Source organism: Lingula anatina, chromosome 8 (assembly GCF_051362555.1).
Source record: "Lingula anatina isolate TDL-2025a chromosome 8, LinAna3.0, whole genome shotgun sequence".
NCBI classification, from domain to species: Eukaryota; Metazoa; Brachiopoda; class Lingulata; order Lingulida; family Lingulidae; genus Lingula; species Lingula anatina.
The window spans coordinates 5,241,771-5,257,927 of record NC_141774.1 but is presented as its reverse complement, the minus strand read 5'-3'; the positions used below and the strand labels follow the sequence as shown (position 1 = coordinate 5,257,927).

At 35.6% G+C, this 16,157-nt stretch overlaps 1 protein-coding gene across 1 annotated transcript; it reads right to left on the bottom strand.

Annotated features, from left to right (window-relative positions):
• Positions 1-1,770: 1,770 nt before the first annotated feature.
• On the bottom strand, positions 1,771-16,129 carry LOC147760241 (uncharacterized). The gene is made up of 6 exons (XM_086994117.1): positions 15,995-16,129; positions 4,588-4,783; positions 4,124-4,345; positions 3,653-3,751; positions 2,538-2,689; positions 1,771-2,415 (listed from the first exon to the last, which is right to left on the bottom strand). The coding sequence occupies exons 1-5, from the start codon at positions 16,127-16,129 to the stop codon at positions 2,541-2,543; spliced, it is 801 nt and encodes a 266-aa protein (XP_086850243.1). The 3' UTR covers positions 1,771-2,415; positions 2,538-2,540.
• Between the last annotated feature and the right edge of the window lie 28 nt (positions 16,130-16,157).

The window sequence follows — 16,157 nt, the reverse complement described above, 5'->3', positions numbered from 1 at the left end:
CGTACTTCGTCTTGTTTAGCCCTTGTAAACGCGAGAAATGAAGTAGGTAAAGAGTGGTATCCGTAAAGCGGGTCGTTGGCGTCCGCAGCTGATACGGTCATGTAATCTGCAAACTAAGTACAGTACGTCACAGATCTGTCCCGCCTGGAGCTGCCTTTCCCGCCTGGAGCTGACGTCAACTAGTGCAGACGAGACAAATAAACAGAGTGGCTGACGTGGAGTTTGAAGTTTGAACTAAGAATATAATCAGTGCCGCAACACATGCACCTTTCTGGTTTAAAAACTGATTTTTGGTGTAGCCATTGTGCAGTCATTTTAGTGGTATTAGGCATACAGTGTAGCTGTCAAACTTTGCACACGTCAATTGTGTTTATATCTTCAGGAGCAAATATTTGTTGAAAAAAAAACATCTGGTATATATTTTTCTTTTAAAACTATATTATTAATTTGTCAAGTTACGTCTCAAATAGAGTAAATGAAATTAAATAAAGCAAAAGTGCATGTGCTTTACGTTTGACTTTGGACTTGTTACTGAAGATCCATTGCAGATCAGTTCCTGTGATTGGCGGATACTCAATATTGCTGCTATTCGTCTGGGACACTGTAAAGCTCCCCACGAAAAGGTATGCATAGTGAGCAAACTAGCTTCATAGTGTCCTGACACTCAGGGCATGGTTTTGTTATTTACAGCGTAATTGATTATCTGCTTGTGATTCCCAACGTGCCATTTTCAAATTTTAATTCATGTTGAGTACACACAAGGTGACATGCTGATGTGTTTTTGAGGGCAAAGACTGCGAACTTTTATTAAAGCGATGAGTTTTTGTCAATGCTAGGTTTACAAGTCAGTTTATACCTTTTGTCATTTGCTGCATATTTTTGTATCTAAAGCAACATTGTTTTTTTATGCGTTATGTCCGAATGAAACACCCCTCTGCCATTTCAATTCCATAGCGGCCTACATAAATCTTTCCTCGTTTATAACCTAAGTTGTTTGGACTTGTGAAGATTCTTTTGTCTATAGCTATTTATATTAGTTTGAACTTACCATCCAATATTTCATCTGCTTGCAGTCAGATTTCATCAGGGAATGAGGTTGTGACAGGTGTGACAAACTGTCACCCCCTCTGGTGTGCTATTTGGTCAGTGCTCCCCCCCTTGCCTGCCCCTCCCTTAGGAGTGGTAAGGACAAATTAGACCCAGCAGAACAGTATGGAGTCGTATACCAGTGTGAGTGTCAGGTGTGTGAAGAGAAATACATTGGAGAGACAGGACGTTCCTTAACAGAAATAATCGCTGAACATCAAAAATCGATAAAAAAAAAAAAAAAACATGATAAAAAATCTGCCCTCAGCCAACACCAGGAACAGACAGGGTATTGTATAACATCAACAACCATAGAAGACATACAGTAAAGATCTTGGAAGAGAGACACGAGATCTACACCGAAAAGTTCTTGAAGCAATCAACATCCGCTTAAGCCTGGGTCACACTGCACTTGCAACCTTTTGGAAACCTCTTTGCAACCTCAGTCGCAAGGAGGTTGCTATAGGTTTTAAAATGGTTGATAACAAGTCTATTACAATAACATATCTAATGAAACTGTTCTACACTAATTTGTTTGGTTAGAAACGGTATAAACCATCAAATGAAAGCATGAAGAGTAGTACAAAAATTAGTTACTTTATAAACTGATAACGGTATCGGGGAATTATGTGCTTACCAAACTTACAGTTAGCAATAAGGCATGGAAAACAACCGAAGTGAAGCATTTGCGACAGTTTTATTTGCATAAAGTAGAAAGACTACTTTACAAGACAGCTAACCACTCCTTTATCACAACAAATGAGTACATACGAACATTAAGATATGTTATTGTAATCTGAATATTTAATAAGATAGATCAATCAACTAAAATATTAAATAACAGAAGTGGTGCATAACGTAGTGCATTTGGAATCTGGCAGGTTAACTTATCATTAAATCAATTAACCAACCCATTGTATTATGGGAATCAAGAAAAAATGATTTAAGGCATACCTAAACGACCTGAAGCCTTCCTAGCAAACTGAATGTTTCCCATTAATATTTAAATATTAAAACTAATAAATACATATAAATATCATAATATTTCACCCCACTAGAATATTATTAAATTACATAAACTGAAATAAGTACATAATGACCCTCAATACCAGCAAAGTTTCAAGTTAATTTGAGAAGTGAATGGCGTTTTAAGAATTTGGTAAATAAGCAAGCTGCGACAGTTTTTTCCCATATTTTATATTTTTTTGTTATTTTCAATCTGCTAACTAATAATCAGTGGGAATAATATACAACTGCATATTTAAATGCAGTCGAGAAATGTCTGCATAAGTCCGTTTTGTCCAGCATTTTTGAAGTCCTGGCGTATCTCTGCAAATATAAAAAAAATGCATTTGATAAATACTTCAGCTTGGATTTCAAATGCAATATATCATTAAAGGAGACCAAAGGTTCCAAGAGATATACGAAACTCTATTTCCATAAACACTTACCATTTAATATAATTCATCGCAACACATGTAGTTTATCATCACTTGGCAGGGGCAGCCGGAAGGGGCAGGGATTGTCACATGACAAACCGGACGTGATTGGTCGGTACATACGTCGGTCACGGCAGCCTGCACGTTGGCAACGTAGGTCTTATCTGGAATATTTCAATTAGAAAAACATAAATAAAACGATATATTCCGCATGGGCCTTTTTGAGGGTAAGGAATGCATAGTGGATATGTATCTTAAAAATGCAAAAATAATAATGATGAAATACAATTTAATAACATGTCAAAAATATACGTTATTCAAAAACTTTTTAAAAGCAAATTAATAAAAAAAAATCCATGTATTTGGATTTCCATAGTTATGACAAATTGATGTTTCAATCAAAGTCCATATTGGGCATTTTATTAGTGTCTTTATAATTACCAAACAGCAAATAAAAAATTTCAACTTCATACTTTGATTCTACTGTTATGATAAAATTTTTGTGCCCATATTCTATAAAGTCGCTTCTTATTCCTTTAAAAATTGTTAGTTCAGTCTTTTTATTGTTTTCATTGATATTCGTATCTTCTTTTAATAGGGATACCAAGAATGCTCCTTGTGGCACCCTATTTTTAGTTTTTATGTATTTTGGATTGGGCAGCTTTCTGATATTTACGCCGTAATCCAAGCAGTACATGCACATCAAAATAGTGGTTTTTATCGTTTTATTAGTTTATTTATTTTGTTTTTAATGTGAGAATTATTATTAATTATGATAGCAGATGCAGTTTGCAATTGATTCCTCTATATATTGTTGATCCCATTTCACGTGGTGTCAGTTTTAAATGTGTACTGCTGTACATTATGGTCACTTTATTTCCGACGCCAATGGAGACCGATTTTTTATTTTTGTTCGTCACCGAGCAAAAAAAAAAAAAAAAAAAAAAAAAAGGAAAGGTTTCTTAGCTCGTGCAATGGGCGTACCTTGGCGGAGGTATGTCCTCTGAGTGCTAGGAAGTAAGGAACTAAACCAACCCTAATATTTTATTTTTATCTTGCTTCAAGTCTTTACATTTTTAAACCATAATAGGAAATCCATTATATAGGAAAAAACAGTCTCGACTTACCATAGTTTGGGATACTTTCAATCAGTACAACCCCACATCTAAAGGTGACATTTGTGTTAGCTCCTCGGAAATTCACGTGAAGATCATGAAGCATATTTCCTAGAAATAAAAATGAAAGTCACATTGTGAATACCAATTGTTTTGAAAAAAAAAGAAAAATCTTTAAATCATGTGGAATGTACGGTTTTAAGATAGAACATGCCAGCACATACAGATTTACACCTTACATGGCAAAAAAGTAATTATGATATGTAATGCCGGATTTAAGCAATACGCTTGTTATTTTTGTATCAATCCTGTAATTGAGTTGGAAACTGTCCAACTTCACTGCCAACTGTAAAAACAGAAAAAAATACGGGGATGTGAATCTACTGTGTGCAGCTTTGTGTAGATGGACCTGCAACAGAACCCGTTATCAGACAAATACTATTTTTGTAATGTTATATCCGAAGGTTACAATAGGATACTAACCTCTGTCGTGTTGGAATGAACCCGGTGATCCGCCACTTGTTGTACCACACGGCTTTTGGGTGCAGTTTTCATATTCTTCTGGAAGTTGGCCACAGTCATCACCACGGCAATCTGGGACAGGATATATACACTCCTTGGTACGTGACCGAGTCACTGTTCCTAGTAGTCCACAGGTAGCAGAACAAGAAGACCATGGTAACCAATCACTCAGATAACCATCAACTGGAACATAAGTATTAAAATGTCATCGCTGCCACCAAAAAGGGAAATAATATTATAAATGCCTGTTTATGATGAAGTAAGTTTGTTTGTTTGTTTGTTTGTTTGTTTGTTTGGACGAACCCTGACCACATATGGACGAAGAACGAATTAGCAGATATATATTTTGGGTGATATGGATAAAAAAAAAAAAAACAAAACAGAGAGAGAGAGAGAGAGAGAGAGAGAGAGAGGCATATCTTTACCTGGGCAACAGGGGCCATTACATGACTGGGCCTCGGTTTTCCCACCTACACAGGTGGCGCCACCGTAGGCGGGTTCAGGACACTTGCACTCCCTAGAGCGTGTCTGTGTGCCGTTTTCACACGTCACTGAGCAATCGCTCCAATCGCTGTACGGGCATAATCCACCGTCAACTGAAGAGTCTGTGAAAGTATAATTCTATATTTTTATTCCACTTTTGCAGGGACAATATTATAAGCAATACTTGGATATTAAACAGTTACAGAAATTATTGATTTTGTCAAGCAAACTAAGTGTAAGAGTTCAATGTGTAATGCATAAGATGTCAAACGATACAATGTTATAACCATTCCATGGCGGGCGATTTGTTACGTCTTGACCGGGGCTACCACCTGGTGGATGCCCGCACGAAAACGCAGTAGATACTCCAGCGCAGTAGACTACTGCAATCATACTGCAAATATGCTTCAAATCTGCTTCGATGTGGGAGCTAATTAGCATATTTGAAACATGCTTCTATCATGCTGCTAATCTACTGCATTAATGCTCCTCCTCTGTACAACCCTATGTAATTTTTGAAGTAGAATTGCAGTAGGCTATACTGCATTTCTACTGCAAATATGCTCCACACCACTACTGCGTTAATGCTTCTTTGCTACTTCGATACTACTGCATTTTCGTGCGGGTGATGTGGTAATGGACAAGTATGAAAGAAGCATGATTGAAGAACCAATGTACACTAGACCAAAGAAAACAATCAAAATGCCAGGTTACATAAAAGACGCGACCAATCGACAGCCATGTATTGGATATAACATTTCTCCCAACCTTATCATTATTCTTAATTTTAATACAGCACATAAACTAAAAAAAAGTATTTCAAAAACATCATTATCCTTGAATATTCTGAATCTTAATGAATTCTCAGTTTTCATATTGTATAAATTCATAATAGTCACAAATCTTGAGTGCTATATGCTCTGGTATTTGATCTAAATAGTAAATGTCTATTAAAATCAATAAAACTAGTATGATAATTAATTTAAAAAAAAATTCAGATGACGATCAGCCTTTATCCTGATTACATATAAATTGTCTCAGATTATTTTTTTTCAGGACAGCGATCCGCCTTCATCCTGATCACACACACACACACACACACACACACACACACACACAGATATATATATATATATATATATATATATATATATATATATATATATATATATATATATATATATATATATATATATATATATATATATATATATGTAGTCCTGCTTCCAGCAATAGGTAGACCATTCGCACTTAAACGCCAGCATTACGCAGACCGGAATTTGAGGCAGACCGCAGCCGGTCTGCCTAACATTTCCCCCCTACAAAAATGTAGATAAAAGCAGATTGAAAAAGTAATCTGCTGTCAGTCACTTAAGGGTACACCGATGTCATTGTTTACATCGATTATATATTGTTTGCGAAGCCCATTTTAAAATAAATCAAATGCGTTTTTGCAACCGTGTATATTTACGATGTATACCAAAAACTTATGAGACACGCTACGGCAGACCGTTGGAAAATCGACGATAGTTTTCAAGATACGCTATATATCGAAATTATCTCTTGGCTTCTGTGTTACTTAGCCACATAGCTATCCATTCGCACAATCAGTTTCTTACAACGCGAATTTTTTACAAGACCGATATTTGACATGCCACCTTTTTCTCCTCCTGAGAGAGAAAGTCAGCAATGACCTTGATATAGGTCTCTGGCGCGCAATGCATTTGATGGCATGGCTACCGGTACGTGACTGCCACACAAGATGTCACTTCTGAGAGGAAAACAGTTGGTGAGTTCACGTTTTCATCGTATCTTTATAATTAGAGAATGTGAGGAGATTGACTGCGTGTTAATGATCGACTTCTGTGAAAATATCGTAGTATAAGATAGAGGTAATGCCGGCTATGGCGAAAAGGAGAGTCCTGAAGACTGATAATAAATGAAAATGTAATGTATTTATTCCTTTTAGATATATTTTATCCGTGTTTATATTTGAAAAAAATAAGCTTAAACTATTAAGCCGATGAAATTCTCGGTGGTTGGCACAGCGACCTCATGGACGAGTGGAACAGCGTCAGGCGCTTATGGCTAATGTAAGTAGAGTATAGGCTGTCTTTGTGTTTCGTGTTCGATCCCTGAACCTCCTTTATATAATTGTTGTTTATTCATTTCGTTGCCAGTACAATTTTTCAATTTTTAATAATATATCCAAATATATTCTAAAGTCCTATAGGCAAAACTAATGTCATCGGAGAAGGAAATTGTATCCATCACTTCGAAATAGAGGATTCAAATATGTTATAGATATATGTGCTTTTATTCTTTCATTGGCCTGGTCTGCCGAAGACACAAATATGTTCAGAGACCATTTTTGCCATATTTAAGTACTCACCTAGAGGCTGCGGATAACAAAGGAAGGCTTCCAAGTAAGCATATTTTATTGACTCGATATTGTCATTTTCATGCATAGTACCTCTTAGATATAAGAGTCTGTTTTTTTCTTTCTTTCTTTTTTTTTTTTTTTTTTTTTTTTTTTTTTTTTTTTTTTTTTTTTTTTTTTTGTAATGACTAGAAGAATTAGACAATATGGTTCAAGGTGAACTTGTAACAGAGTGCAGCCAACTTTTTTCGTTTGAAATCATACGTGCAATTTTATTGAATAGCCAATTAGTACATGTCTTGTTACATTGTAGTTGTGTACATTTAGAACTACAGGCATCATCCAATTTTTGTCCAAACTGTATATCTGTAGAGTTTCATGTACAAATATCCAATGGCATTTTTTAATAGTTATTGAAAAGATGACTCTTTTTTTTTCTTTAAACTGGAGGAGAAAATTAGAATTATGTTGCCACGAAAATGCAATTTTTGTGAAAATTTGTATTGCTTTTGGCAGAAGTCGTGTAAACAATATCAGATGGACGAAAAACATTGTGTACTTAAGGAAAATGAATATCTGTATCTAAGTGGAAATAACTTACTTTTAAAATCCAGGCCCACAAACTAAAAATAGTAAATTGCACATAATTTTTCTAACATCTTATTTTCCAAAACTGTAACGGGGACGTAAGGAGGTCAACCAATGACATCATTCAGCCTAGCAAAATTTTGTGATTCATGGAGGCTTTGCTAATGATATTAATATATATTTTTATTTACTTTGAAGGTAAAAAAGAAATAATGACATTTCTTGAGGGCCACATGCCACACTGCCTTAAGAGTTTGGAGTTACAAGAGGCCTACAAAAAGACCAGGATAAAGATATTCAATGAGAGAAAAACAATTAGGGAAAATGTTAATGAAAAACTTCAAAGAATATAATGCAACTGTTGGAGGATGACTGTTCTTGAAATGGAACACCAAAGTTTCATCAAACAACAGCAAAGTATATAAATATTACCTCCAATATTTCAGTTGATGAAATTCTTCTCAAAGATTGTTCTCCAAAATATTGGAGATAATATTTCACATACTTAACTGTTGCTTGGAGAAACAATTTGTTCCATTTCAAGTTCATTTTACAGTTGACTAAGTTTTTCACAAAGATTGCTCTCCAAAATATTGGAAGTAATATTTCACACATTTAACTGTTTGAAGTAACAGTGAAGTTCCATTTCTTGAAGATTGTTCAATGATGTAATGTGCTTGGTGGCAGACAAGTTACACTTAAATTGTGTCCATTGTCTGTGTTTTTTTTTTTCTATGCTTATGTAGATTGGTGCATGTTATTCATCCAGACTGTTCAATGTTGTGACCTCAATAAATATGTTAAGACCTTACATATCGTTTATATTAGTTGTTTTTCATGTCACACAAAAAAAAAAAAAATCCAATAACGGGTAATATTAAAATAAAGTGTGGGATTAGGTCAAAATTTTATTTTGCTGAAATTATCCTTGCTCTTTGGTTGAAAAGCAATGGTATGTTACAGCACTCATAAATTATACTCATAAATTGTAAAAGTAAAAATATACAACATACAGTCCCACAAATGACAAAAAATAGATAACATGAATAATTAAAATGTGCCAAAGTGTTGATTGTTCTGAGTGGTAAACACTCTGTGTTGCAACATAGTGCAAAAATAAGTAAAAATGTAGTTTGATATAAAGTCTGCCTAATGCTGGTTTATATATATATATATATATATATATATATATATATATATATATATATATATATATATATATATATATATATATATATATATATATATATATATATAGTGTGAATGGTCTGCTTATTGCTGTTTAGTTACATGTATGCCAAATAAATTGTGGTTTGTGCTCAAAACTTAATGTTAATTTGCTAAAATTATCCGGGCTTTTTGGCTGTGAAGACATTGCTTTTTAAAAACAATCCCATTAATTATAAAAGCACAAATGTATACAACGTATTGTCTCCCAAATTACACAGAATAGCAAGATTGCATGAACAAAAATAATTAGTTTGCTAAACTGTTGGTTGCTGTGAGTGGCAACATTAATAGCAAACAAATGTTTACTTTAATATAGTCTGCATAATGCTGGACTTTGATATATTTATTCAAGTACATGCGGTCTACTTACTGCTGGTAAAATATGCATATACATTTATGTATATTTCTGGTCTGCGTTATGCTTGTCTGCCTAATGCTGGTTCTGTCCTTACAGAAACTTAGGCAGACCAATTTTTTGGTATATTTTTTGTTGTTTATTTCTGTGCCTCAATAATCATTGCATGTGCATAACATTCATTAAGTGTTAAAATAAAGTTATTTTTTCAATTATAAATGATCATTTAAAACCTATATACACGATGGCCTACTTAAAACTGCTTTTTCTGGAACTAGACTTATATATATATATATATATATATATATATATATATATATATATATATATATATATATATATATATATATATATCAAAGTTCCGGATCATGCCATACAAACAAACCGGCAGCTTGGCCAATTAACTTGGTCATTTAACTTGCCCATTATGCTGTTAACAATGCAAAGACACCATAAAGAATGGGCCCAGCCAGGGCTGTAATAAACATGGGGTCTGGGCTTTTTTGCATGGGACTAGATATGATGCGGGCCTATGACAATTTTTTTTTGTAGAACGGAATAAATTTGTGTAACTTGCTTATAGTGCTACAGTGCTTACTTTGCTAAACCTCATAATTATGTTATTTAAGACGCAGCAGCAATGTGATAATGGAAAAATGGTGACAAAGGTATCTTGACTGATTCCCGTCTGTTGAAGGCCCAATGAAGCCAAATTAAAAAAAAAATCCCAATATATCCTCCCGTGACAGTGTCATTTTTGGCGAAAAAATCCAAATGACCGCCTTTGAATGGGGTGGGTCACCTAACCATACATATCTTGGTAATTAAATGCACCAAAAACATATTTTAAATTCTACTTAGTGGGGCACTAGCAATCATTTGCAACAACTTTTAATGTCACCAGAGGTAAAAAAATGTTAATAATTTGGCAGTGCAGTATCTCAGAAACATATTCAAAGTATCAACTCTTATATTGTGAAGTACCATCTATTACTTACAACTGTTTCAATGTCACCGTATGTCAAAGTCACAAACTAATTATAAGGTCGAAACTTTATTTGAGCAAAATTGCCAAAATGTCACATTTTGGTAACCTAAGATACATATTTTAAGTATCTACTCTTACTGAATGATGTACCGCATATCATTTGCCGCTATCTTAAGGGTCACCAGAGGTCAAGGCTACATCCAAGTTAACAAGTAAAATAGACAACTAAATTTTTTTCACGTGAAAATCCATTTTATCTATAGCACAGTAACATGTTTTAAGTATCAAATCCTCAGCTGAGTGGTGTTCTGCCAATCATTTGCAACTTCTTTCAAGGTAAAAAGGGGTCAATCTCAAGGTCAAGGTATAATAAGTGTAACGAAATGCCATCTCGTCTATATTTAAAAGGTCAGGGCCATGACCCAATTAATTTGACGGAACATTGATTTTACCGAAATCAGCATACAACATTGTTTTAGAATATTCCATAGCAGATGGGTATCTGCATTATTGTATAGTACAGGTACGTACATCACTCCTTTGCAATCAATGTCTTTCAATTTTTTTTTTTTGTATTACTTCTTTCCATATTTGAAGACATTTAAGAAGATAAACCTTCACAAGTACGTACAGAATGCTTTAGATATTCCACTCTAATATGTTTGTAAACCCGGCAGTGTAAATGATTCACGAGTCATTTTGAGCTCCATTATAAAATAAAATGGGACAAGACACCCCTTTCAAGTGCAAGTATAATAGTTCCCAAGTTCCCAAGTTGCAACCACCAACATCGAAATATTATACATTACCTACTACAAGTATGTCACATAGGTACGGTCCAGGACATCTGTAAATATAATATAATATAATATAATATAATATAATATAATATAATATAATATAATATAATATAATATAATATAATATAATACTATGTGTTTCTGATTCGAATTGTAATTGTTTCTAATGTTCCTTCATCTTTCTCATGAATATACAGTAAGACAAGCAGACGAGACAATTGATGTTTTGAGAGGCCAAGCGTCAATTTATGGCAATATGTTTTTATCTTATGTGATTTTTTTCAGTATATACAACATTGGTCAAAAAGGTTGTCCCACCCTCAGTTTCATGTGCTTTTATTTATAAATGATCATAACACAGGAGTTAAATGCTATGAATGGTGATTTTCATAGATACCATAACTATCATGATTATTGGTATAGAAAATACAAATTAGCAGTTAAGATACCCACATTTTATACCATTTATTCATATTTATTGCATGTACCTCCTCAAATCCGATGTTCCAATGTCATTTCCACGGAGATAAAGAAATGCCCATTAAATTGAAATGACACTACTAAAAGTCATCAAATTTAAACACATTTAGCATTAGGGTGTGTTCGTTAAAGGTCACGTGTCTATTAGCGTGTGTTGCCACCACGCACTGTAATTATCTCTTACAGACGGTGCCACTGCCTTCAACAAGGGTAACAATTCCGTTTTTGTGAGATAATGCCCCATGTTTATTAAAAAAGTTTGGCGGAATTGGTCCGGACTATTTAGGGTTTGGTTCTTCTCTGGATTGCATACTTCAATTCATGCCACGGGTGGTCTGTAGGTTTATTATCAGGATTCAAAGATGATTTATCCAACCTCAGAATATTGGGTTTCTGCAACAAATCACTCACCACATGAGAACTGTGAGCAAGTTTGCTGTCATGATGAAACACTGATCACCCCCGAAGTCCCCTCTTGCAGATGGAATAGGTATCATTTGAGAATGTAAGGTTCAGTGACGTTAGGATTACCAGAACTTGGTCAACCATCACTAAGAACAAAATGGTTTTGCTGAAGAATCAAGGTATTTGCTGTATGCCTTCGATGGTCTACTAAGGGCCCGAAGGCATGCTGCAGAATGCATTTTGGAAGGTTTGTGCAGGATAATATCGCCAGAAGTGTCAGATCAGTCCACGTTTGGAGAGAATTGCAAGCCCTTGGCTTTAGTGCATCGTTCTTTACTGAAAAGAAGGTTTTTGGGGCAATTCACTGAAACGCTGTCAACAAGTATCTGACTCCATTAGTAAGAGGTGACTTCAAGGATACTGCAGGCGTCATCGGGGAAATGCACTTGCTCACAACTCTCGTCTGCTGAGTGATTTGTTGCTGAAACTCAATGTTCAGAGGATAGAGCAACCACCTTTGAGCCCTGTTATTAACCTTACTAAACATTTGTGGCATAAACTGAAATGTGCAATGCAAAGGAGAACCAATCTCCTAATAATCTGGACCAACTCCCCCAAGGTCTTTAGGAAGAATGGGACAATATCCCATCAGATAAAAAACCGTTACCGTTGTTGAATGCGAGCCCCGCCACCTACAAGAGGTAATTACAGTACGCGGTTAACGCGGTAAATATAAAAACAATTAGACAAGGTTACTTTAACGAGCACACCCTAATGCTAAATGTTTGTAAATTTGGTGACATTTGGTGATGTCATTTCAATTTAATACACATCTCTTTACCCCTGTGAAAATCACAGTGAAACATCGGATTTGAGTGGGTACAGTTATAAATGTGAATAAATGGTATTAAATGTTGATATCTTCACGGCTAGTGTGTATTTTCTGTCTGACATATCACGTTAGTTATGGTATCTGGAATGAAAATCACTATTCATAGTAATCTTCACCTGTGATGTGATCATTTATAAATAAAAGCACATGATACCGAAGTTGGGACAGCCTTTTTGACCAATATTGTATTGCAGTTTTATCACAATATTCCCCTTTATTCAATAGCCATTAGAGGGGTTTCCTGAATTAGAGCTCCGTCACTGTGCATCTTGATTCAACGTCAGTTTCAGAGCAGGCAGCGGCTGCGCATTAGATGCATTCGCGAGCATTATCAGGAAACAGGGAAGAGCATTTAGTACTTGACCATATCAGTGTTAGTGCATTCATTCGGTCAGAGCCTTTACAGTTTCATTGCCAGCTATCATGTGCGGGTCCTATCACCCTATTGTATTTTTTGACTGAACATAATTTAAACCACTTTAACGTTACAGAGCTGGGGCGATCCTGCTAGTTCAACTTGGGCATGGGAACAGGGTCTTAGATGAATCTGAACTTACCTATTACCGCCAAAGGCTTGATAACAAATCAGGTGGTGTCCGTGCTGTGCAGGGGCCGGAGTCCAGGTTATGCTAACCGAGGCCGTGGTACCATTTACAGTAACCATTGCACCCACATTAGCACCGGTTGGTGGAATGACGTTGATGGCATTTATTCTGTATGTGTGGAAAAAAAGTGGACGTTATGAATATAATATATACATGGATGTGGATTATGTGCTATCATGGCGATACGCAGATTCCGTTGTCAACTGGAGTCTTAACTACATGGCAATTTAAATTGTCGCCTGTTGTATGCTGATAGAACAAGGAAGTGCTTTAAAGTGCAAACATACCCACTGGGATACATTGCTATTAAGTCTTTCGTGAAGGTCTGCCCAGCACGTAGGTCTTTTGTCTCTGGTGAAGTTGTGAAAGTTGGCGGGTTGCCGCAATTACAACCATCCTTTATGCGAGCAAGATACTGAAATATCCAAGTTATTTCACACATTATAAAACCCCAATTAATGACAAATGAGAAATTCAGGAACACAATCGTCAATTCAAAAATAAATAAATAAATAAATAAATAAATAAATAAATAAATAAATGAATAAATAAATAAATAAACCTGTCATGTATGCCTGTGATAGTAAAACAAAGTCAGTCTCTGAATACGTAGCGCTATTAAAGCAAGCGATATTGTTCATAAAAGGGCATTTTTCAAATGCGACTTTTCGCCGATCTGTCCTACAAACGGACACGTGTAAGCGACGCGTGCTGCCACGTGTGGAAACAAAAGGAAGGTTCATTCTGGTGGATAATTATGGACAAAAAAATACAGGGAGCAGCGTGTGTGCAGAATTTTACTCGGCGTTGTGTAACTATCAAAACATTGCTATTTATATCATAATGCCATGGGGTCGCAACTATGATAGGGTTAACCATACCGTCCTTTCCAATTTTTTTCTGTTTGACAATGTTTACTTTATTTTAATTTAAATACTTATATAAAATTTCCTGACCTGCAGCGGGACCTTTGACATTGGAGTTGTTTCGTCTTTCTGCACTCCACCCAGTTTAATATTTGTTGCGGGGAAATCTTCTAACATTATTGCTACTGCATAAAACCCACTACCGTAAAGGCTTCGCTTAGAAGACGGGATGATAAGAGTACAGTTCTGAAATAAATCAACTGATATTTTACCCACCAAAGCGTTGAGTCCAATATGTTTTGTACTGCAGGATGGTAAAGTATATCTATTGATAATTACTCACAGAAAGAGTAAGTTGTTTTGTCATATTAAAAACGTAATTACAGACTTGACATTTAAAATGGAATATTTTATTTTCAAAGGTGAGTCCAGTCGTTTAATTTGAAAATGTGTATTTCATGTGGGCTAATTTCATGTAATTAGTTTTATGTGTATTCAGGTGTGTCAGTAACAATAAACCAATTACCTTGTCTGAAACAGTGTTAAATTAAGTAACGTACGGCGATTTCAATGGGTATTACTATTTGGGCTGGTCCAGGTATGAGCATGGCAAAATATGATTCGATCAAAACACTTTCAATATTTTGGCATTCATTTTTTAGAGGTATTTAGAATTCTGTATACAAGAGGCGGATATTAGGCTGCGTAAACTGTGTTACAGTATTGTTGTTCTGCGCCAATATTGTGCAAAACAGGTTGGTGAGCCTGAACAGAGGCTACGCTCAAGACATCCCGAACTTAACACCGGGAAACAGGACAATTGGTTCTTACGCTTTTACTGCTACAAATAAGCAAAAACAAAAAGGTCCCTTCAGAACGAGGGGAAAATTATGACCAAAAAGCGTTTTCCAAGGCCTATTGTCATAGCGTGACTGCTCTTAGCATGTTTCTACACCAAACGCACCTCTATCCGTTGCTGAATTTAGGCGCTGATTAAGGGACGTGTACGTATTGCTCTTTCACACACAGTAAATTGGAAATAAGATAGCGAAATAGGGCTTTTGCTCGTTGGTGTTTGACTAAGAATCAGCCACGTATAGTGTTTGCTTAATTAGGCAAATTAAATTAAAGAACAGACGTCAAAGGTTCATTGAATAGACAATTGAAAGTTAAATAAACAAAATTTGATACTTGCTTTTATTTAGAAGTAAAAAAAAATGATTTGGAAAACAATTCCATTTTCAATATCAAGTCTGTATTAAAAGCCCTTTGAAATTTCAGATCGTTTAACCAAAAAGAAGTATATATATATGGCCACCGCTCACTGTAATTATCTCCTGTATATGATGGGTTTCTGCAACAAATCACGCATCACATGAGAACTGTGAGCAAGTGTGCTGTCATGATGAAACCTGGATCCCCCCCCCAATTTACCCTCTTGCAGATGAAATGACGTATCAGTTGAGAAGGTTAGGTTCAGTGACCCCAGGACTACCAGAGCTTGGTCAACTATCACTAGGAACAACTTCGTTTTGCTGAAAAACCAAGGTATTTCTTGTATGCCTTTGATGGTCAAATTAGGGCCCGTACACATGTTGCAGAATGCATTTTGGAAGGTTTGTGCAGGATAATATGGCCAGAGGTGTCAGATCAGTCCACGTTTGGCGAGAGTTCCAAGCCCATGGTGTTAGTGCATTGTTCTTTCCGGAAAAGAACGTAATTGGGGCAATTCACTGAAACGCTCTCAAAAAATATCTCACTCCATTTGTAAGAGGTGACTTCAAGGATACTGCAGACGTCATGTGGAAAATGAACTTGCTCACAACTCTCGTCTGCTGAGTGATTTGTTGCAGAAACCCAATGTTCAGAGGATACAGCAACCGCCTCTGAGCCATGTTATCAACCTTACTAAACATCTGTGGC

Coding starts and splice junctions, on each gene's coding strand:
- LOC147760241 (XM_086994117.1), bottom strand. CDS start 16,129: ATGGCTCAGAGGCGGTTGCTGTATCCTCTGAACATTGGGTTTCTGCAA. Junction 4,784..15,994: donor AGTCACCTCTTACAAATGGA/GTGAGATATTTT, acceptor ATAAAAATATAG/AATTATACTTTCACAGACTC. Junction 3,752..4,123: donor TTCATTCCAACACGACAGAG/GTTAGTATCCTA, acceptor TTTTATTTCTAG/GAAATATGCTTCATGATCTT.